Source organism: Ictidomys tridecemlineatus, chromosome 9 (genome assembly GCF_052094955.1).
Source record: "Ictidomys tridecemlineatus isolate mIctTri1 chromosome 9, mIctTri1.hap1, whole genome shotgun sequence".
Taxonomy (NCBI): domain Eukaryota; kingdom Metazoa; phylum Chordata; class Mammalia; order Rodentia; family Sciuridae; genus Ictidomys; species Ictidomys tridecemlineatus.
In genome coordinates this window covers 55,141,183-55,163,325 of record NC_135485.1, presented here as the reverse complement: position 1 = coordinate 55,163,325, position 22,143 = coordinate 55,141,183, and the positions used below count along the sequence as shown (strand labels likewise).

Below are 22,143 nucleotides of genomic sequence, written 5' to 3'. Positions count from 1 at the left end.
TCCTTCTAGTATGGACACCAGAAAATTTAGGGACTTCTGATTTCTATTACTTCTTGGCAATGAGACAAATGAGAGTCTTCTTTGCAATTTAGTGTATAGGCACAAAGCACAAATTAAAATCATTCCCAGTCCACTGTCTTTTAAACCAGCTACCCTACACCACTGCTCCAAGACCGCATTCCACATAGGCACACCAGTCCCTGAGCATCTTTAACTACCTCCATCCTTATGTTCTGTCATGCCCAGTAACTTGGTCATGGTTTCTAATTTTATGAAATTATCTCCTCCTTTACCAGAACTGCTGAATGACTGTTCATCTTCTAAGTCTCTCCTTAATTGACTGTGGCACTTTCCGCAGTCAGAATAGGTCTCACTCATCCTTTGATTCCCTCAACAATTTGTTGTCTGCTCCACTAGGGGCATAATCTTGTGGTATTGCTATTTAGTTGCTTCCATCTCTACTGAAACAACTGGGGACAGTGACTATACCCAAAACAGAGCTGCCACCTAGTGTGTACTCAGTAAATCCTTGCGGAATAAAAAGATTGATATAAATATTAATTCCATTCAATCTAGATATCAACATCACGGTGAACACGTTTTTACAATGCCAGTGAGTAGAGTAGTGAACAAGATTGAGGAAAGATTGAGATGTTAAATTTTCATGGATCCTATAAAAGCACAATAATTTATTTTCTTGCCTCCAGATTATCCATTCTGATGTTTAGTGGTCATTTAAGAAACAATGTGCCCTGGAAGCACCAAAGAGTGTTTCAGAATTTCTCAAGCCACCAAGCTAACCTGGCCTTCAGTATTGTAAGTCCTTTCGAGGTGGCTTTAATCCCCTACAGCAACCAGTCCTCAGAGATTTATTTATTTGTTTATTTATTGGTTGTAGTTGGACACAATACCTTAGTTTTATTTATTTGTATGTGTTGCTGAAGATCGGCCTCACATGTGCTAGGCAAGCGCTCTACCTCTGAGCCACAACCCCAGCCCCCTCAGTGATTTTTTTTAACAGAATATTTCAGACAATGATATATAAAACTAAAGAAATATCTGTAAATATTCTCGAATAATCAGACTAGAAAAACAGAAATATCTGAGGATACTTTATTTGTCAGACATATCTCACATAAAACTCTTCATCATTTTATTAATTTATAAGTTTTGTCAGTTGTAATTCAAAAAAAAAAATCACACCAAACAATGACGACTCAGGTTGTCTTCTTCTCCTCCCTCTGAAACAATACACAAAAATACATATTAAGTACTTATTAAATGAACAGGCGTAGAAAGCAATGGGCTCTATGTAACTTATGTCAGGGAAACAGCACATGAGGAAACCTTCAGATGGCATTCTCTGAAGTCTTCGAAGTAAACTAATTTTTTTTTTTTTAGCTGAATCACTAATTTAACATTTTAGGCGTAATTTTGTCCCAGTGTGCTTTTTTAAGTAAGCTTCTAAAATTGAATTACATTTATTTTTAAGGCACTTCCTAGCATCTCTCTCACTATGGGTAGATATTTGGGTAGAATCAACATTATATTTAGCCTCATCGTGATTCATTGTTACCTGAAGGAATTTAAACTCCCAAAGCAGCACGAGTTCTTGAAATCAGTTTTGGACTCTGAAAATTAATAACAAATAAAAACAATCAGAAAAAGGAATGGATGACCATGCTAGTCCTATAGGTCATTCTGTAGAATCTGGAGTGAATTCACAGGTTTGTATATTAGTCAATTGAGAAATTAAGGAGTTAAAGAAATACAACTCTAAGGTCAACAAGCTAGGACAGTAGAAGCCAGAGAGGGAAAAAATGTGAAGTCAACTACAAATCCAGCTAAAATTACTAAGCAATTGGTTTAAGACAATTCTTAGTGACTGCTGTTGACATACAAAGGCATGCTCCTCAATGAGTTCAAAACATTTTTTAAATTTCTCTCAATATCCTGTTTGCGCAATTAATTTGTTAGATCTTTTAAATCCATTTAACAATATTGATAAATTTTAGGCCAAAAACCATTTAAATTATCATCAATTACTTAGAGAGTCACTTACTAGTTTTTTCTACTAGGAAAACAATCAAAGTTGTCAATTTGTCGTATAAAATTAGAATTCTTCCTAATATTTTAGTGGGGAAAATGTGATTATTTAAAAAAAAACATGAAATTCTTCAGTCTAATTTTATATGAAATTTAAATTATTTTAAAATTATTATTCTAAAGTTATCCATCGATAGATTATTGTTTTCCCTTTTTCACCACAGAAAACTCCACACCAAGGTTTGCATGTGAAAATGAGCTGTGCTCACCTCTTGTGCAAAGCAGGCTTCCTGCTCCTGGCCCTGGCAGCATGTCTCCAAAAGGCCAGAGAAATCTGCAATGACAGCCTCAAGCTGTTCCTCTGTTATTTGTGGCTTTTGCTTCACAAGGTTAATGAGAAACCTATGGTTTTAGACAACACAAAATAAGAGAGAAGTCTGTTATACACTGGTTCTTCTACAGCTTCCTCCTAGAGAATTGTCAAAGCTCTAGTTACCCTCAGCCCAAACCACCAGTCCATCAAACCTTCTCCAGTCTTAGCGCACACACCTGTCTAAAGCGCTCTCATCAGAAAGACTGAGGCTGGTCCCATGCCAACTTTCCACTGGTCTGGACTTTTGTAGAATATAGATCAAACACTATTTTATAATTCTGTCATACTTCTATGTAGTGAATGAAGTGTGGTCTTTTTCTTACTTGCCTAGATTATCCTTTGCTGTTCTCTCCTCTAAAGTGTGTCTTATCCATACTCAAAGGCCCAGATTTCCAGACCCTGCCACCCACCATGATCACACCTTTACTTAGCACTGGTAGCACCAATTACCCCTGTACTACTCATTTAGCAATGCTTTCCCACTGGAATTAGTGTTGCCTGGGGCAACAGGGAGAGCAGGCCAGAGGAGGCAGCATTCTTCTTCCTTGAAACATGCCTCAGACTGAGATAAAGAAAAAGAGGAAGAACAGGTTTTCCAAAGAAGGAAGACCATTTACAAAGCAAGTGAGTTTTAACATGCATGGGTGTTTGGAGAACAGAAGTTCCACTGACTTGCATTACCATCACCATTGCAGAACAACTCCCACAATGAATTGCAATGTGTACTTCATTTCTGAACTCCCGTGCCACAAGGTTGAATCAAATATGATTATCCTCTATAAAGCATACTGTAAAAACAGACTCAATTATGTGCCTCCTGTGCTTGTAATAGAAGTAACCTCACTCGCCACAAAGATACACTTTAATCTCCCTAAATAGATTGTTCATTTTTCCTTAACCCCAAAATGCATTAAATCAATAATTAAAAAGAGACAGTTTTTGAAAAGAGGAAATTGTGTGCCCTAGTGAATTTTTACAGAACTACTTTCCAATGAGTCTGTGAGAACAGAACTATTTTGAAAGACACCATAGGTGTTTGGGGGATAATATGTTTCACTAATCGGCCCAGGAGTTGCAGATGTGCAAGAAAGAAGTCTCAACTGCTACTTGTTATTGCTGGTCTCCTCCATACTAGCAAACAACAATTTCTTACTCTTGCTTCATGGTTTGCAGTGCTACCCCCTGGGGTTGGCACAGATCCTTATGGAAGATGAATTTATCAGCAGAGAATGGTGGAGGAACATAGGTCTCATCTATCACCAAGCTGCTGAAGCATGGCCTCCTGTTGGCATATGAAGAATTGCAGCAATGGCCAACACTAGGGTTCACAGGATTCACTTCATGCCTGATACACAAGTGTCCAATAATAAGGTCAGCCTGGTTAGAAGAAGGAGAAAGAAGAAAGCAAGGAGATGGGATATTAGTCACAAAGTTGGTTCAGGTTTTCAGAAAACTTTTGTGATCATTTTTAATGTCCAGCAAATTATAATTAATATTGAAGGAAAAAATTGCTACGTGTGTAGAATCATGTGTTGCCATTTTATAAATCCAGTGCTCACCAATTTGTTGGGGATGAATCTTTGGTTTTAGTGACAGATGTTACCTTCTTGATATTGAAGACAGTCTTTGAGCTATTTGATATCAGCTATTTGAAACACCTCTAAAGGAGGAAAAAGTCTCATCCCTGATCCTTGAAACATACATGTTTGTTTCCTGTGTATGTCTAGTTGAGCCTTACTTTCGAGATACAGAGGATCACTTTCTGAAGATAAGAATGGTGCAAACTGAGCTCTCTGCCAACTATATCCACACATACACACAGCTAACACAAAAGAAACAGGGCCAATATCCATGTGCCATGAAAGTTTTTCTAATGTGGAATCTTGCTGCTTTCCACACTTCATAGACATCTTAAATGCCTAGGAAAAACTTTCAATAAATGTTAAACATGCTTTGTGTATACACTATGTTTCAGGTTAATGTGATAAGAGTTACTCAGATTACATAGTTTCAGAGAGCTGTCCTATGAAGATGGTACAATTTCACTCTAAAATGTCAGATGAAAAAGCGGAATCTTAGTGACATGAGTATAGCTTCCAGAATGACACAACTAGGAAGTGGTGAAATGGGCTGGGGTGTAGGAAAGAAGCCCCAGAACCTCCACTACTGGATTGTTACACCCCCTGGCATCCCTGCAGCTTCTCAGGGAAGAATTTGATCACTGAGTAAGGTAACAGTCGCAGGAAACTCTCCTTTTGCTCCTAATCTTTGAGGACATGAAAAACAATTAATAAATAACTCCTCATGGTCAAAAAGAAGAACAAGGAAAACCTGATATATAATTTTATTCACTATTGTGACATTACGGAAAAATAATTTTTAAAAATTCAGTCTGTAATCATATATAACATGAGTGACTAGAAAGTAATTATTGCTGTTAATTACTGGAAAGTCATTTTTACCAGTCAGAATATGGGACTTTTTTACACTATTCTATACCTTATATCCTGTCAAAGGGAACAAATTGCCCCTGGTATCATTATAATGATAAGATTGTTCTACAAAAGGCAAAAATCTAAGTAAGGCTCAAGTCACATGGCAAATTTTAGTCTATTGAGGGTACAGCTTTTTCTTTCTTTTGTAAAAGTAAGCATTTGATGAGCAAAAAAGAGGAAATACGAGGTTAGTATTCCATCTTTCCTGCACAGAAAGCTTGCTCAAACATTGTGCCGTCACCTGGCTGCATTTCCACCATCCCTTCTAGAAGGACTAGAGTCCTGGCCACAGGCCTCCCATTTGGAGCTGGGTTCTCACACAGTCGCCAATTGCACCTCACTGAAGGAGCTTGCTAAAGCTGTCTCCACACTGGGTTCTCCCATTTCCTCTACATGGGAATTAGAAGGCCACTTCAAGTCAGGCAGCGGAAACCAGATTAAAAACTTAAAGAAAACACTCACCGCTCCTTCACCACAGGCCAGTTGCTTGTCCTCGCTGAGTTGGCAACACGTGGCTGCCGTGTTGGCCATTTTTTTGGTGAGGGCCATCAGCTCAGTGAGGGTCATTTGAGGCACTTTCTTCACATAAGAAACGAGAAACCTGAAAGAAGCATTTTTCACCAAGTCCTGGTGAGTCCATCATGAGTTTTTGGATTCCTTGCTCCTCTCAATGACCTACTTCTGACATCAGAAGATTCAGTATTTGGACTGACTTATGGGCCAAGGACCTGAACAGACACTTCTCAGAGGAGGACATACAATCAATCAACAAGTACATGAAAAAATGCTCACCATCTCTAGCAGTCAGAGAAATGCAAATCAAAACTACCCTAAGATACCATCTCACTCCAGTAAGATTGGCAGCCATTATGAAGTCAAACAACCACAAGTGCTGGCGAGGATGTGGGGAAAAGGGTACACTTGTTCATTGTTGGTGGGACTGCAAATTGGTGCAGCCAATTTGGAAAGCAGTATGGAGATTCCTGGGAAAGCTGGGAATGGAACCACCATCTGACCCAGCTATTGCCCTTCTCAGACTATTCCCTGAAGACCTTAAAAGAGCATACTACAGGGATACTGCCACATTGATGTTCATAGCAGCACAATTCACAATAGCTAGACTGTGGAACCAACCCGGATGCCCTTCAATAGATGAATGGATAAAAAAAAAATGTGGCATTTATACACCATGGAGTATTACACAGCACTAAAAAATGACAAAATCATGGAATTTGCAGGGAAATGGATGGCACTAGAGCAGATTATGCTAAGTGAAGCTAGCCAATCCCTAAAAAACAAATACCAGATGTCTTCTTTGATATAATGAGAGCAACTAAGAACAGAGCAGGGAGGAAGAGCAGGAAGAAAAGATTAACATTAAACAGAGACATGAGGTGGGAGGGAAAGGGAGAGAAAAGGGAAATTGCATGGAAATGGAGGGAGACTCTCATTGTTATACAAAATTACATATAAGAGGTTGTGAGGAAAATAAACAAGGAGAGAAATGAATTACAGTATATGGGGTAGAGAGAGAGAAGATGGGAGGGGAGGGGAGGGGGATAGTAGAGGATAGGAAAGATAGCAGAATACAACAGTTACTAATATGGCGTTATATAAAAATGTGGATGTGTAACCGATATGATTCTGCAATCTGTATTTGGGGTAAAAATGGGAGTTCATAACCCACTTGAATCTAATGTATGAAATATGATATGTCAAGAGCTTTGTAATGTTTTGAACAACCAATAAAAAAAAATCTTGAAAAAAAAAAAAGAAGATGCAGCTACTCTCAACATCACTCTCTCTGTGCTATCCTCATCCCTACATGTCGCCATTAAAAGGTAAAATCTGGGCAGAAGGCTGACTTTTATTCCCAACCTCAGCATCTCACTGATTGTAACTGATTGTGTGTGTGTGTGTGTGTGTGTGTGTGTGTGTGTGTGTGTGTGTGTGTGATTTTAACTGTAACAAACCATGGAAGAATGAATGTCTTTAAATATTTGCAAGGTTTGAGGAAGATAAAGCCAGTTTCACAGATCAGACTTCACAGAGTCCTAAAAGGGGAAATGGGGTTGGCTACGCTCTCTCGAGGGAAATGAGTTAAACAGATTATACTGACTTCCATTAGAAATAGGAACTGAAATGAGAGTAGTCTTGCATCACTAAGTAATTTTAAATCACTGAAAATACTATTTACAAAAACGTACGCATTTTGTAAGTAATATTGTCCTAATTTCTGGAAGAGGCCACAACTTCGCTTTGCCAGTGCTTGGCTCTCCTGGGTGTATTTCTGTAATTCTTCTTCCTGAAAATACAAACATTATTGGATACATTTTTCTCTCTTCCTGGACTCTCTATATAACTGTATATAAAATTGACCAATATTTTATGCTATTATGAAACCAGTCTTAGAGGGTTTTTTAAAAATATTAAAGGTAATAAAGTATAAATTTTAAGAATTAAAGGAGATGGACTTGGAGAGATTTAGTTTAAAACTTTGTGAATCACAAAATTGATAGCAGAACTCCATCTCTGCATAAAAGTTAACAGTTCTTTCTGTACAAAATTTCTGTCTTTCTGGATCTATCCAGAAATGAATATTATCTTTATTCTGTGTACAAAGAATGTTGGGTTAACAATTTTATTCTTAAGTAAGGCACTATTTGCTGACTATTAGTTAATAACAACTTAATGTCTATATTAATCGTTCATTGATATAACTAGCTAACTACTAGTCAATAACTAGAATATTTCAAAGAGTTTTTTCAGTGCTGGGATTTGAACCCAGGACCTGACTCAGGTACTCTACCACTAAACTTCATCCACAGCTTTTTCAAACTTTTATTTTCAGACAGGGTCTTGCTCAATTTCCCAGCCTGGTCTGTAATTTTCAATCCTCCTGCCTTAACCTCCCAAGTAGCTGGGATTACAGGAGTGCACCACCACATCCAGCAGATTTTTAATGGATACTCTCAATCCATTTATTTCAGGTTTTCTCTGAAATTATCAATCAACTTACCCCTTTATCCTGGCATTCAAGAGGTTTTTCAGACTGACCACACTTCTCCAGTACCTCCTGGTATCCTTTAACAACTCTTAGAATTACTGGAACAGCAAGCTCAGGATGTCTTCTTGAATATTCATGAACAAAACTAAAATATGTGGGGAAAAATATCATAAATCCTTGGAACTAAGACAAAATGAAGTCGTTGCTTTCCTAACCATTCCTGTGTAATAGTGTCGACAGAAGTTAAAAATCAGATAAATAAAGCTGGACATCAAATATGATCTGAACACTGTGAATGACAATACTATGAATATAAACCATGTCCCTCAAGTTGTCCAGTAAAATGGTATTTTATTGTCTTTTGCAGCTCATGCTGGCGTTTCGATTGTGGATTTTTACCTTCATTACGTTGTGCCTACTTTATGCTAACATTGCTTTAGGCAGTAAGGAGACAACTCTGTGTAAGATAAAATGCCGGCCCTCTCCTGTGTTAGAGAGAGGCAGAATCAAGCAAACAGGAGGGAGGTCATCTATCTCAGGTAGTGATACATCGATAAAGGGAAAGAAAGATGGAAGAGAGGAAAGGAGGTAACTCCCATACGTGGAGAGGACACTAATTTAGCAAGGGATCAAGAAAAGCTTCTCTGGGCAGTAATATCAGACAGAGACCTGGGTGAGGGAAGCAATACAAGTGCCCGGCTGGGAGGACCATTTCTGCTAAGACCCTTTTCACCAGAAGAAATGCTTCTGTTAAGCAAACAATTAGCTTTAGAGATGTGTGGATGTGTAAACTTAAAGATAACTCTTGAGTTTACTAACTATACTCCCAGATTATAGGAATTGGTCATGTTAAGTTCTTCCACCAATAAAATGTCAAGATGTGTCTCCCAATTCTGGTCTTAGTTCCAATTTTCATAATTTTATTTAGCAGGTCAAACAATGTGTGAATGTCTAATTTTAATGTAACAAAAGTACAATTATTTTCAGGGAATATTAGAAAGAAAATTGGGCCATTATTTTCATTATTGCATCAGAATCAGACTTTTAAATTTGGAAGAACCTTGAAGATCATTAAGTATAATGTCCTAAGAGTTGCACAAATGCAATTCTTTAGTGTTTATAGACACATACAATAAGGGAAAGTATATTTACCTGACTGCTTACTTCCCTAAAGGCAAATGTAATAAGAACACGGTCTGTGAATTCTATTACAACAAACTACCCTACTGCAGATGTATCTAAATGTGCCTTGATTTTCTAAAAATATACAACACATATTCAACAAATAACAAATAATCCTTCTATCTATGAAGTTGTATTTTTGGGAAAAGTTCTTTAAATATCCATGACAATAAAGAACATTTTTAACCATAAGTCATTCTCATTACAAAATATCTATACCTTATTCGACATTTCAATGGTGACCATTATATGAATAAACTATTATAATGACAATGATTCTTACTCCAAAGACATTGCTATTAAATAAAATGCACTTTGTACGTAAGCCAGTTAATAACAGATGGTGAAAGCCTCACCTTTGTAAGATAGATGCCTTTCCCTTTTCTCTAGTTATCTGCTTACATCTCTTTCAACTCAGAATATTCTAGCCAAACATCCTCACATATGAGTTTAAAAACCATCACTCTCCACTTCAACCACACAAAGCTGCTAGCCACATAATGATCTCAACTTGTTGAACACACGTTTGCAGAGAGAGCGTGTTACCTTGCTAAGAAGATGTTTCTTTCAGCTGAAGAAAACTGGTTGAAATCTCTATCTCCTAAAAACCTGTTGAGGGTTGGAGACAGACCTTCAGGTTTGTCGTCATTTTCTGCGTGGATTATGCAATGACCTAGTTCAAGTGTGGGCAATTTGCAGCATTCTGCTATTTTGCTTGACAGAGCGTCTTGTCGAGAACAAATGTATGACATAATTTTTTCCTGTAGTTGGAAACACAAAACATAAGTCTTAAAGTTTTGTTCTGTAAGTAGGGACTCAGAGCCAGTTCTAGGGTGAAAAGGAGGAAGGAAGGAGAAGACAGGGAGGGAGACAGAGGGAGAAGGAAATGTTGGAGAACAAATTTTCCACTCCATCTTTACTAAGAAGGAATAAGTAATGATTTTTTAAAAACCCAGGATTGAGGAAAGAGGAAAGAATAGAGCAGAGGAAGGGAAGGAAGAAGAGAGGAAGGAAGAAGAAAGAAGACACTTTCCTTGTCTCCCATCCTAAAAAGTAGGGTTTTGTCACTCCTATCCTAGGTATGCATTTGTTCAATTCTTTTTCCCATAGTTGTCAGATAAACCCTATTATTTCAGTACTAAGGCCTCAAAACAAGAGGGAAATCAAATAGCAACAAATAGTATTCAAGTTCACCTCTACACAACATTTGCAGCTGGTGTCATGAAAAGCAAAACTTTCCACTCTGTATCAGAACAATCTGCAGTGACCCACTATTCCCACCAGAGGGCAGTGCACCCAAGTGGTCAAAAAGGTCAAGCTTTCAGATACACTCCCTGTCATGGGACTGAAAATTCCAGGCATTCTCAGCGGGGTCAATTAGAATCCATTCTTCAGCTTTTAAAATCTAACTTACGTATCATATGGAAATTAACTTTAAAGGAAAAGAGTCGTTATGAATTCCAATTTTTAAATAGGTTTTAAAAGTAACTATGAAAAGCAACAAAATTAGAGCTGTGGATGTAGCTCAGTGGTAGACCATTCAGCTGGTGCATGTGAGGCCCTGGATTTGATTCCTAGCATGGGGGAGGGGCGGGGGGAAACTAGTTAAGACAATGAACAAAATTCCCACTTAAAAACTGAGAAAGCTGACCTCAAAAAAAAAAAAATGAAATAGTTCTTGTTGATGTTCCTAGTCTGTGTGTAAACTCCTCTAGATGAGAAATTCAGTGAGGTGGCAAAGTATCCAGTTCATCCCCCTCAGCAGCTCACTCCAGGAGTCTGCTATGCTCAAGGGCTGTCACCCTGAGGCCTCCCCTGCACCTTGGCTGCTTGCAGATTCTAAAACTAGCGGCCATGGGAGTGGGCTGAAATGAGCATTAACTCTGCATGGTCAGCCCTCTAGAATCCAGGTTCCAGCCTGGTTTTCAGGTCATTTGAGCATCTGAGAATAGTGATTTGAAGCTTCCTCTGAGAGGAGAGTGTGTCACAGGGGACCAGAGAGAAAGAACAATGGGAATAGGCAGAACTCTTGTACAATGTCTGAGGGGTCTAGAGTTGGTCCAAATAGCCACACTGTTTTGATCACCACTGACTATAGCATGCAAAAAGGAATCTGTTGCTAGGGCTTTGGGTTTTGTTTAATTCTCCTAGAGCCCTTTATTCACACCTCTCTTAGGCCATGACTAGCTTTTGGCCCTGCGGAAAAATTTATTGTGTTCTTTGATTTTCACATGTCAGGCATTGTCCTATATAGAGAGAACAAAAAAAAAAAAAAAAACAGTCCCTGACTTCAAGGAGGTCACTGTCTTATCTCTCCTATAAGACTAGAAATTCCTGGAGGTCAATTTATGCCTTCCTAACTAGTGTCCCTCACTGTGGCTAGCCCATAGAAAGTATGTAATATGTGTTGATCAAATAAAGAAATAAATTGAAGGAAAAAACAATACATTAAAAGTAAAGAGCTTGGGGTTGGGGCTATGGCTCCGAGGTAGAGCACTCACTTAGCATGTGTGAGTCACTGTGTTCGATCCTTAGTACCACATAAAAATAAATAAATAAAATAAAGGTAATGTATCCATCTACAACTAAAAAATATTTTAAAAAATAAATAAAAAGTAAAGAGCTTGCCCCTAAAAACCCTGTATGGATGTCTCCTGGGAGATCATATCTTCTTTAGATATAATAAATGAATGGGTCCTTGTCTTACAAAAGGGGGCATCTCTGAAATAAAAGCCAGGATCAGAAAAGATGGCTTAAGTTGTATTAGCAAGAAGTGGGTAACATCACTTGGTCGCCTAATTAGCCATATCCTGTGACCAACTAAAGCCAGACAGACTCCTCTCTTTAAGAACCAGAAAAAAATAAGAAAGAAAAGGGAGCAGAAATACATATTTTTAGGGAACAAGACTCCTCACCCCATCCTGCAGACACTCCAACACATTTCCTCTGCAACACTCCTCATGTATGTGGGCCACGTCCAAGACCAGCTTCTGAATTTCAGAAAAATTTGCTCTGGGAAACTTTTGACTCAGCTTAGCAACAGTTCTAGGGGAAGAAGAAAGGATTTAAAAATCAATTTGGGTTAGCTATCAAAATGTAGTATTCAGAAAGTATCAGCAATGTTAAAACTCAGAGGAAGAACAGAAACATGTTATTTCAAAAGGAAAGGAAGCACTTCTTACGTCTTGTCAAATCCTGCTCAGTCTTTCAAGGCAGTAGCTCTGTACATGGCAACCTGGCCCCAAAAATTATTTGGAAATTGAGATTTTTTTTTTTTTTTTTTTTTTGGAGATTGGGGTACCAGGGATTGAACTCAGGGCACTCAACCACTGAGCTACATCCCCAGCCCTATTTTGTACTTTCTTTAGAGACAAGATCTCACTGAGTTGCTTAGCACCTCACCATTGCTGAGGCTGGCTTTGAACTCAGGATCCACCAGCCTCAGCCTCTTGAGCCACTAGGGTTACAGGCATGCGTCACCATACCTGATATGAATTTTATGTTTTTACCCAATAGCAAGCATCTGGGATCATTTTAGGGAGTAGATAGAAATATTAAAAAGGCTAAACAATTAAGAAATGGAAAATTCTATAACAATGATAATCATTTTTCGCTTTGAGTTAAAAAAAAAAAACACTTCTGAGAATCCAGGGAGGTGTGCATATGTGCAAATCAAACAAATGGAAGAAAAAAGTGGAGCAGACTGAACATTACAGATATGTCATCATGCCAAGACGTAGCTTGGCCAGAATGGAAGTAAAAAATAAAAATTCCAGGTTCTTCTACTTGTTTCATTAAATTTTAAGAGATGAGTGTGTGAAGCCACTGCTTCTGCTGATGAAGATGGATTTTCTTTATAAATTTGGAGCATTAAACTTTAATTACTTAGAGATAAATTATAGAGTCAATACATTCATATCTTAATTTCTATTTTATTACTAAGATAAATTTAAATAAAGTAGTTCATAAATCTGTTTTTAAATTTCAAATAGAATTGGAAGGTAGTTAAAGGATAAATCTGACCTCTGCCAAGAAGAGATTTTAGTCAGTTTAGAACTAATGGGGTGAACATAAATTTGCATCTAGTTCTCCACTGTGTATAATATTCTCTAATATTTTATTTAATAAACAAACTCTGAATGAACATACCTATTACTCTTTAAAGCAACAATTGATTTCAGAGACCTTATAGCATATTAGGAAGCATAATTAATGTAAAGAATATCTTGGTAAGCCACAAGCTTTAGATTATTCTCAGTGAAGGCTGTTGCAGAGGAGCTAGGAAGACATAACCTAATGAGGAGATACAATTTGATTGCAGGCAGTAACTTAAAGAGTATCTAGGAGAGATAAATAATATAAACCTCCAGTTTCTTCTCCGAGGGTTATCTCAGCAAAGCTCAGAGAACCCAGTACTAAGATCCTAGGATTCTGATCACAGTAGCCCTCATCAAATGAGACTTTACTCTTTATAACAGCAACACTCAGAAAAATGAACCTTAATTGCAAGCTAATAATTCTAAAAAAATCTCACCTGCATCCCTAGATAGAGCTTAAACTTACATGGCTTGGAAGATGAGGGGTTCAAAAGTTCTCTTTACTGCACACACATGTTGATTTAACAAGCTGCTTTCTTTTAATTCTTTTGTAATCGATGTTGTCTAAGGTGGAAAAGTATAAATAAGGTTGTAAGAAAGTTTGTATTTTCTTTTGTAAATTCTAACAATTAGGAAAACAGCACATATAGGTAAAACACAAGACTCTACAAATTTTTTTTGCTATGAACTATAAATGCTATACAATTTTGTGAAACATTACTCCATCATTCTTTGAGATTATTCATTCTTTCTTTTAGATTAGTTGATATGTATCTATACCAGATTGATGTATTAAAAATATCTCAAACAAAAAGATTATAATTGGGGGGATCATGAGTGAATACAGCTATAAGACATATTTACATATAGCTTTAAGACAGATTGAAGCCTGATGATTTCTGCTCAGTTACAAAAAGTAAATTCGCATCATAACCTGACATCGAGAATAGTAATAACTCTTAGGAAATTTTTATAGAACTTCGGGTCTCGAGTAGCTAATTATGGATATCATTCTAGCTTTGCAAACCTGGGAAAGCTATTTGCTTTTTAGTTTCCCTGTTCAATTAATAACAATAATACACCTTAAATTTATTCTAAGGACTAAAAGTAATGAATATAAAGTATCCCAGTTCTCTTTGATTTTTTCTCTCTTCTCCTACTCTTCCCTTTCTCCATTTTTTTCCACATATTTCACTTCTCTCTCTTTTACATCACCATCTCTTTCTCTGGTTTTCCTTCTAGATCCCATCAAACTTAATAATAATTGTTGGCTGAGTGAATGAATGAAAACAGAAAATCCAATTTTTTTTTCTTCACAAAGAATATCAGACTGCTGGAAATGCTCTGTTCTGAAAAATAAATAAGCTCTTCACTGAAAGCCTGTTTTCATTTTGAATGTTGGTTCCAATGAATCATAGCCAGACTACACATTGGCTCAGATGTCCATACAAATCAGATACCTTGGTCTGGAAGCATTCAGCAGCATTTTCAGCTTTGCAACAAAGTGGAATAATTTTGTCATAGCCAGCAGCTAGAGAGAGAATGGTGGGCGCATACAGGAAGGGGTGCCTTCTTGATATCTCATAGATGCACCTATGAAAGGAGTAGAAGGTAAAAGTTTCAAAGAGGCATAAAAATAAGACTACTTCTGCTTGGAACTGGACTCTGAAGTTTGTTTAAAGATTCAGGTAAATGGATGAAGTTGGAGAAGATAATGCTAAGTGAAGTTAGTCAATCCCCCCCCCCCAAAAAAATGTTGAATGTTTTCTCTAAGGAGTCTGATTCATAGTGGGTAAGGAGAGGAAGCATGGGAGGAATAGACGAACTCTAAGTAGGGCAGAGGGGTGGGAGGGGAAGGGAAGGGGCAGGAGGTCAGTTAGCAAGGATGGTGGTGTGATGAGCATCGTTACCCAAAGTACATGTATAAAGACATGAATTGGTGTGAACATACTTTATATACAACCAGAGATATGAAAAATTCTGCTCTATATGTGTAATATGAATTGTAATGCATTCTGCTGTCATATATTTAAAAAAACAATAAATAAACAAATAAAAGTTTTTAAAAAGATTCAGGTAACAACAACAGGAAAAACTGCAGAGGGCTTTATCTTTGCTCTGTTCTGAAAGGGAAACCAGTCATATTTTTTTTCTAGATGCTGTCAGTAGAGAAACTTGGGTGGGAGTGGGGGATATATCTTATAGATAATACAAGATTCTATTATGAAAACCAATAGGCAGAAATGCTGACTATGATTCTTATTAAAATGTCTTTTTCACTATGTCTACTCAGCCAGGTTTGGGGACTCATGGCCAGGCTGCTGCTGAGCAAAGCTGAAAATTGGACCCTTTTTTTTTTTTTTCCTTTTCAGTGCAAAATGGAATCATCCACCTTGGCATCCTCCACAGCACAGGTAAGGGCAAGTTCTGCCTCTGGTTCAAGCAGTAATCAGGAAAATGGATATGATAAAGGGGAGGGGAGGGGAGGGGAGGGGGGATAGTAGAGAATAGGACTGACAGCAGAATACATCAGACACTAGAAAAGCAATATGTCAATCAATGGAAGGGTAACTGATGTGATATAGCAATTTGTATACGGGGTAAAGTTGGGAGTTCATAACCACTTGAATCAAACTGTGAAAGATGATGTATTAAGAACTGCGTAATGTTTTAAACGACCAACAATAAAAAAAAAAAAAAAAGAAGTGGCTGCGAACTTCCCAGACTTCCAATATCAGCCCTTTGCTTTCACCTCCTAAGCTTTAATTTCTTCATCGACAAACCAGGAAAAGAAAGAAGAATGAAGAGGAAGAGGAGAAAGCATCAAAGGGTGTTTGTGAGCCATAATCCATCTTTTATGCCAAGCACATTTTGTCCTCAGCATGCTATGTGCTCAATAAACCTTAGCCCTGTTTATGTATCTTAACTATGCCTGGATCTCTGATTTTTTTTTTTAATTTTCAGGCAATTTGACGAGCATAATATGCCAATATTTGGCACTGAAAGAAGTCATTTTGTGCAATATTAATATATTCCTGAGCTAGGTAAATTTGAGATTAAAGGGAAAAGGGCAGATATATCTCCAGAGACTAATGCAACAGCTTCTGGGTCCGTTTTGTGGTCCATACTGCATGTAGCATGCTGTGCTTTAAAAGTTGCACTTAAAATTGTTCTATCATTACCTGGTGTAGGCCTCAGCAGAGACAACCCAAAGCATTATTCCTACTTCTCTACACTTCAGAGTATACCAGTAAATTGCAGAAATACTAAATTGTTTGGTACTGCTCCTTTTGGGGGTTTTCCTTACCTGTTCATGAATGTCTCCCTGTCTTCTTCATATGCTTTACAACTTGTGGCAGGCTCTGGAACTTGGAAGGGTGGAAGGGCTGGAGCAGCCTTCTTGTGAGCAAGTAAGCAACTATGTCTTTCCTCTCCACTTCGGCTGCAGCAGTCTGAAAGTCCATACTTTTCAAAAATTTCCTTCTCATGGCAAATTTCTTCCAGAAAGGCAGACATCTGTAAGAAAGCTTTTCTTTTAATAAAATGCAACTATTTTACTTAAAAGTTCTCTAAAGCACATGAAATTCTTTTCTAATAACTAAAGCCATAACTATAGATTAAGAAAATTCCCAACACAAATTCCAACACTTTTAGTTTGGATCTGACAAGATAGCTTTCTTCATTGCCTTTGGGAATAGTAATTTCTGTCCTTGAGTTATACATATGACTATTAGAAAGAGCTATTTTATTTTAAAGGGAAAAGAACCATGAAATATTTTGTCTTTCCCCACTTAATATTAAATTCTGTGTTATTTTCTCTTTTATGTTATCAATAATTTGGCCTCAGGATATATAAGCTTTCCATGTTTGTATATAAAACGTGTTTCAGAGATAATCATTTCTCACAGTCTTTTTATGACAAGACATTGATCTAAAATCGGATTTTATTTCCAGTTAAAACTAAAAGTGACTTCAAAACAAAATAAAAATTGAAGCATTTTTCATTGGTCAAAACTACAGATTTAGCTGAAAAGTTTAAAAAACCCCGTGTGTCCTTATTTGGTGCTTTAATTTTACCCAATGTGGATGATGACACCAATATCTCAAAAGAAAGCTTCTAAGGAATACATGTGGTTAGTTCATCTCAGAAAACCTTTTATTTTGCTTTTAAACTGTTAATATTTAGAGAATCCTGAAAATTTTAATTTAGACTTTTAATTTCTAATCCATATTAAATAAAAGAAACCTTTAACTTCACTATAATAAATTATCAAATGGTAACATTACCTTGAATCTCTAATTGGATATAAAGTTGAATAGGAAGTATATTTTACATAACTTATACATAAATTCATGTATACATAAATTTAAAAAGATTATCGGGACAAGTCAAAAACATAGTTGGAAAAACCAAGATTTTATTAATGCCGAAGTTTCAGAGTTGGAAAACACTTTATTTCTTAAAAGGGCGCCTACAGTGGTCCCGACACACTGCCTTTCAGTCACTTCAACCCTACCATGCAGAGGATTTGGGGGGCCTTTTGTTCCACAATAGGATATCTCAAATCAATATTCATTTCTATATTGAGATAAAATAAAAGGTAACTACTATTTATTGAGCATCTACACTGCGACAATTTTATACTAAAAATAAATACTCATTCCTTACCTAAGTTTAATTTAACAGGGTCCTGTGTTTTGATGCTATTATTTGTTTGCTAATGTTGGCAACCTGTTTATATGTGCTGAGCACCTCACATTTACCAGAGTATTGGGTATAGTTTAATTAAGTTACTAAAGATGCTAGTTCTGGACCCATGTGTCTAATTTGAATTCTGATTTTATGGTTCCATTAAGAATGTGGCTTAACCTTTCTTGTGCTTCAGCTTCCTCAACTGGAAAATGAGACCAATCTTCTAGGATTATTATAAAGATTTGATAAATTAGTATTTGTAAGCAAAGCTGATATTCTGCCCACAGACTCTTAGCCAGAGTCTCTTGACTCATGCACTGTACAACCATTCTGGTTCATCAGTGTTATCTGTTATATCATATTTTGATTATCAGTATGTTTGTAGCACTCCCTAGAATAATGACAAGCACATTGTATATTTAATAAAAATTAGCAGCTATTACTATTATTGTATCAACCTCCATGATAACTCTGAATTAGACCTAATCTTCTCCCTTGTGTTATAGATAAGAAAACTAAAGCCCCCCAAAGGAGTTAAGTAATATGTCCACAGTCACAAAGAGAATCTCTATAATCTGAACTCCTAGTCACCATGCTTTTATTGTTTGCAATAGCTACTAATTTTTTCATCTGTGCCCTTTGGTAAATCACAATTTATCTAATCCTTCTTTCACACAACACTCTTTAAATATTTAAATGCATGCCTTCTCTGTATCTTCTCTTCTGTATTCCAAATTTTGGTCCAATATCATGCTGATGTTTTTTTTGTTATTCACTCACCTGGTTTTCTAAACATTCTGCAGGATGCTCACCGTCAGTGGGTTTCTTAATTACAGCCAATACATGGTTGGTCATTTTCCTTATCTCTGGGTAAGTGGCTCCATGAACAAACTGGGCAAAAAATATGGTAGTTCTGAAACAAAAATGCATGTGAATGCTTAAGGAGCAGATTCATATCAAACACTTTTCTCAAGTATATTTGTTTTATTTTCTGTTTATTGTCTAACTTGTTTAGAGGGTGATATTTGCTTTTTAAAAAGTATCTAGTCATCCAGAAGAAAGTGTCCGTCCTGTTTCTTTTTCCTTTTTCATATTTCTGCAGAAATATACATATGGCTTTTAAAAGTCAAAAATACTGGATTTCCCAAAAAAGTTGTTCCTACTTTTACAGTCACCCACTCACTGTAATGCACTCGTAATTGAGGGTATCTATATTTAAAGTTTTCTGCTTTTAATTTAAGCAAAGACTTAGTCATTAGACCTCTACTTGTGTCTACTCGCCGCATAATCAAAGCCTGATCCAAGACAATGGTGCTTCTGGACTGATTCAAAGCAATGTGTGTACTTTCTGTAATCAAGCAGTACCAGCAACACATGCCTTTAAATACCTTATTAGAAATTTTTAAAAAGTGGAAAGAAGAAGAGCATCCAAGGAACAATATGCTTTCTGCAAATAACAAAAACATGGAGTGTGCCACCTCCTACAATTTGCTACTAAGATTTAAATAGAATGCAGAAAAGGGAACATTATATCTATTGGTATTGATGAGAAAAGTTCCTGAATTCATACCTAGTTGTCATTGATCAGAAACTAATCTTCAGTTTCTAAAACCTGATTTGGTTGGCTCCGTGGAATTCTAAGTCATCTAGAGGTTAATAGCTAAAGCTAAAGTTAATGGCCAAAGTTCTACCTTTTCAGTATCAATTTGATAGTACAGATAACGTTTCTTGAAATTGTTTAATTTGCTTTTTTAATTTAAAAATTCATAGGGCTATCCAATTTCATTTCATTACCTAACTAAAATTATCTGTGCTTTTCAGATCTAAAGGGCATTTCTATAAGAAAAACTTACAGGTCAACTAAATTCACCTCTGCAGAACATTGGGAAGAATCCAGTGTGGAAGCTGGAAAACAAAAGAAAGTCATGAAAAGTGGTGTTTTCAACTGCATCCAGGAAGAAGCAATCCTGTTACATAAATGTTTGGATTCAAATTGCAACTATATAATTTTAGAACTAAGAAATCATTAGACATCACCTATCTACACATCTTAATTTTATACTTGAGAAAACTAGGAAACTAAGGAAAGAAGTTAACAAAAAAAGTTTATAGTAGACCTAACACTAAAATCCGGACCTCATGTTTTCCTATCATTTGGTTTCCCCCTAAATTTTAATACTCTAATTGGCTTGATTTTTTTTTTTTAACTTGGAATTGAACTGAGGAGTTCCTACCACTGAGCTACATCCCCAGTTTTTCTTTTCCTTTTTTTATTTTGAGACAGGGTCTTGCTAAATTGCCAGGACTATCTTCTAACTGGTCAAAGCTTGTCTTGAACTTGTGATCCTCCTGCCTCAGGCTCCTTAAGTGCTGGGACTGCAGGTGTGTGCCAGTGTATCTGGCCCTAATTGGCTTGAGAAGCAAATTGTTAAAAACATATTTCAGTCATCATTTTGAACATATGCCACAGTTTGTTCATTCATATACTAGTCACAGTATTACCTTTTCAGAAAGTCAAATAATGATCCATTTTTCTGAATTAAGAATAACAATGTTACTTACTTTTAACAGTCTGAGGAAATTTTAGAGATGAAAGATCCAGGATTATGGCCTGGTATACATACATATAGATTTTTTTCAAAGTAAATATATACACCGATTAAAAATAATGTACAAAAATTAATGCAACATGGCATGTATGAGGCATTCATTGGTCATATTAAGCACAGCTCTATGATTTTGTAAATCTCTTATAAAGGAATAAGCTTATCTTTCATTTGAATGTACTCACCAACTAAATCTTTTTTCTCTGTGTGAATCAATAAATACATCAAGGCAAATGAATAAACACAAATTTAAGAATTTTGATCAAAGGCAAAAAAGAAAGACACCAAGTATCTCACCTATTCCATATGCATTATTATGCAGTGTTCTGGATTCAGTAAAAGTTAGTAGGAAGGCTAGAAAAATTGATACCACCCACTTCATGGTTGCTGAGTATTCCATTGTTGGTAATGGCAGAGCAGGATATTCAAAATCATCCTGAAACTCTTTTTTATATCCTCCATGGGCAATGCCTGTTAACTAGTAACCTTTTGTTAGTATATCCATTACATTATTTCCTTAGGTTGGAAATGGGACATTTTGCCAATAATTAACAGCACAGGGGTTATTTGTATTTTATGTTCAAGGACGCAGACCTCTTCAGAGTGGAAAAACATTTTGCAAATTCATTCTGTTGTGAAAATATAACAAATGTACTTCTCAAATGACAAAGTATTCAAACAGATGATTTTTCCCTAAATTGCAGAATAAGTAATCCCTATTAAATTAAAAATGTTAATGTCATAAAGAAAAAAAACCCTAATTTTGGTATGCAACTCAACTAAATACATTATTTCTTTAAAAATATTAATTAAAAACTTGTAAACCAGACACTGAACACATTGTTGGACCAATTCACACTCTCCATTAAAAAGTACATTTCTTGATTATTATATTTTTATTGGTTAGCTCAAAAACACTTTTCACTTGACATATATGTTGATAAAATTTATAGCACAAACTAATAAGCCAGGTGATATACTGATTTTATTTGCTGCAAAATAATTTTGCATGTGTGTCACTGGGAAATGGCCCAGCCACCCTGTTTATGTAGCAATGTCGGATGATTATGTTAATACTAATTAATAGGCACTTACAAACCCTTGATTTCAAACTTTCCCTGTGTATGTTGGCTCTAAATTTTGGCTACACATTAGAGTTATTGGGGGAACTTAAATTCCCAATGCCTAAACTGTAACCTAAACCAATTAAATCACTACATAAAAGTAAATGAATAAAATAAAGATATTGTTTCCATCTACAATAAAAAAATATAAAATAAATAAATAAATAGTGCATTTAAAATATACATGATACTACAAGTAGTTAGGGAACACATTTAAACAAAATTTTTTGTTGAGGCATTTCTAGACAATACAGTTATCACAGTGTGAATAAGGTTTTCAGTGCTGGTCAAGTAGGACTCCCATTGATTTGTTACTTTTTATTCACTTTATTCTATGTAACCCCCAGCCCCTGACATTCTGTTTCCTTGGGAATATGCTCACAGGAACAGGCCTGCATCATGTACCCTCCAGTAACCTGTTATCACTGACCTTGTTCAAATGCTGACCCACTTGATTCCAGAACAGAGTAAATGCGGTATAATCCTCCTGATCCTCCTGTCCCTGAGAAGGAGTTTACTC

General features: G+C 36.4%; 1 protein-coding gene across 1 annotated transcript; it reads right to left on the bottom strand.

Moving 5' to 3' along the window:
* Positions 1–1,099: 1,099 nt before the first annotated feature.
* Positions 1,100–21,110, bottom strand: Afp (alpha-fetoprotein). The gene is made up of 15 exons (XM_021731621.3): positions 20,797–21,110; positions 19,747–19,798; positions 18,674–18,806; positions 16,508–16,716; positions 14,661–14,793; positions 13,667–13,764; positions 12,019–12,148; positions 9,650–9,864; positions 7,934–8,066; positions 7,122–7,219; positions 5,377–5,515; positions 3,573–3,796; positions 2,316–2,448; positions 1,577–1,631; positions 1,100–1,241 (listed from the first exon to the last, which is right to left on the bottom strand). The coding sequence occupies exons 1-14, from the start codon at positions 20,897–20,899 to the stop codon at positions 1,587–1,589; spliced, it is 1,845 nt and encodes a 614-aa protein (XP_021587296.3). The 5' UTR covers positions 20,900–21,110; the 3' UTR covers positions 1,100–1,241; positions 1,577–1,586.
* Between the last annotated feature and the right edge of the window lie 1,033 nt (positions 21,111–22,143).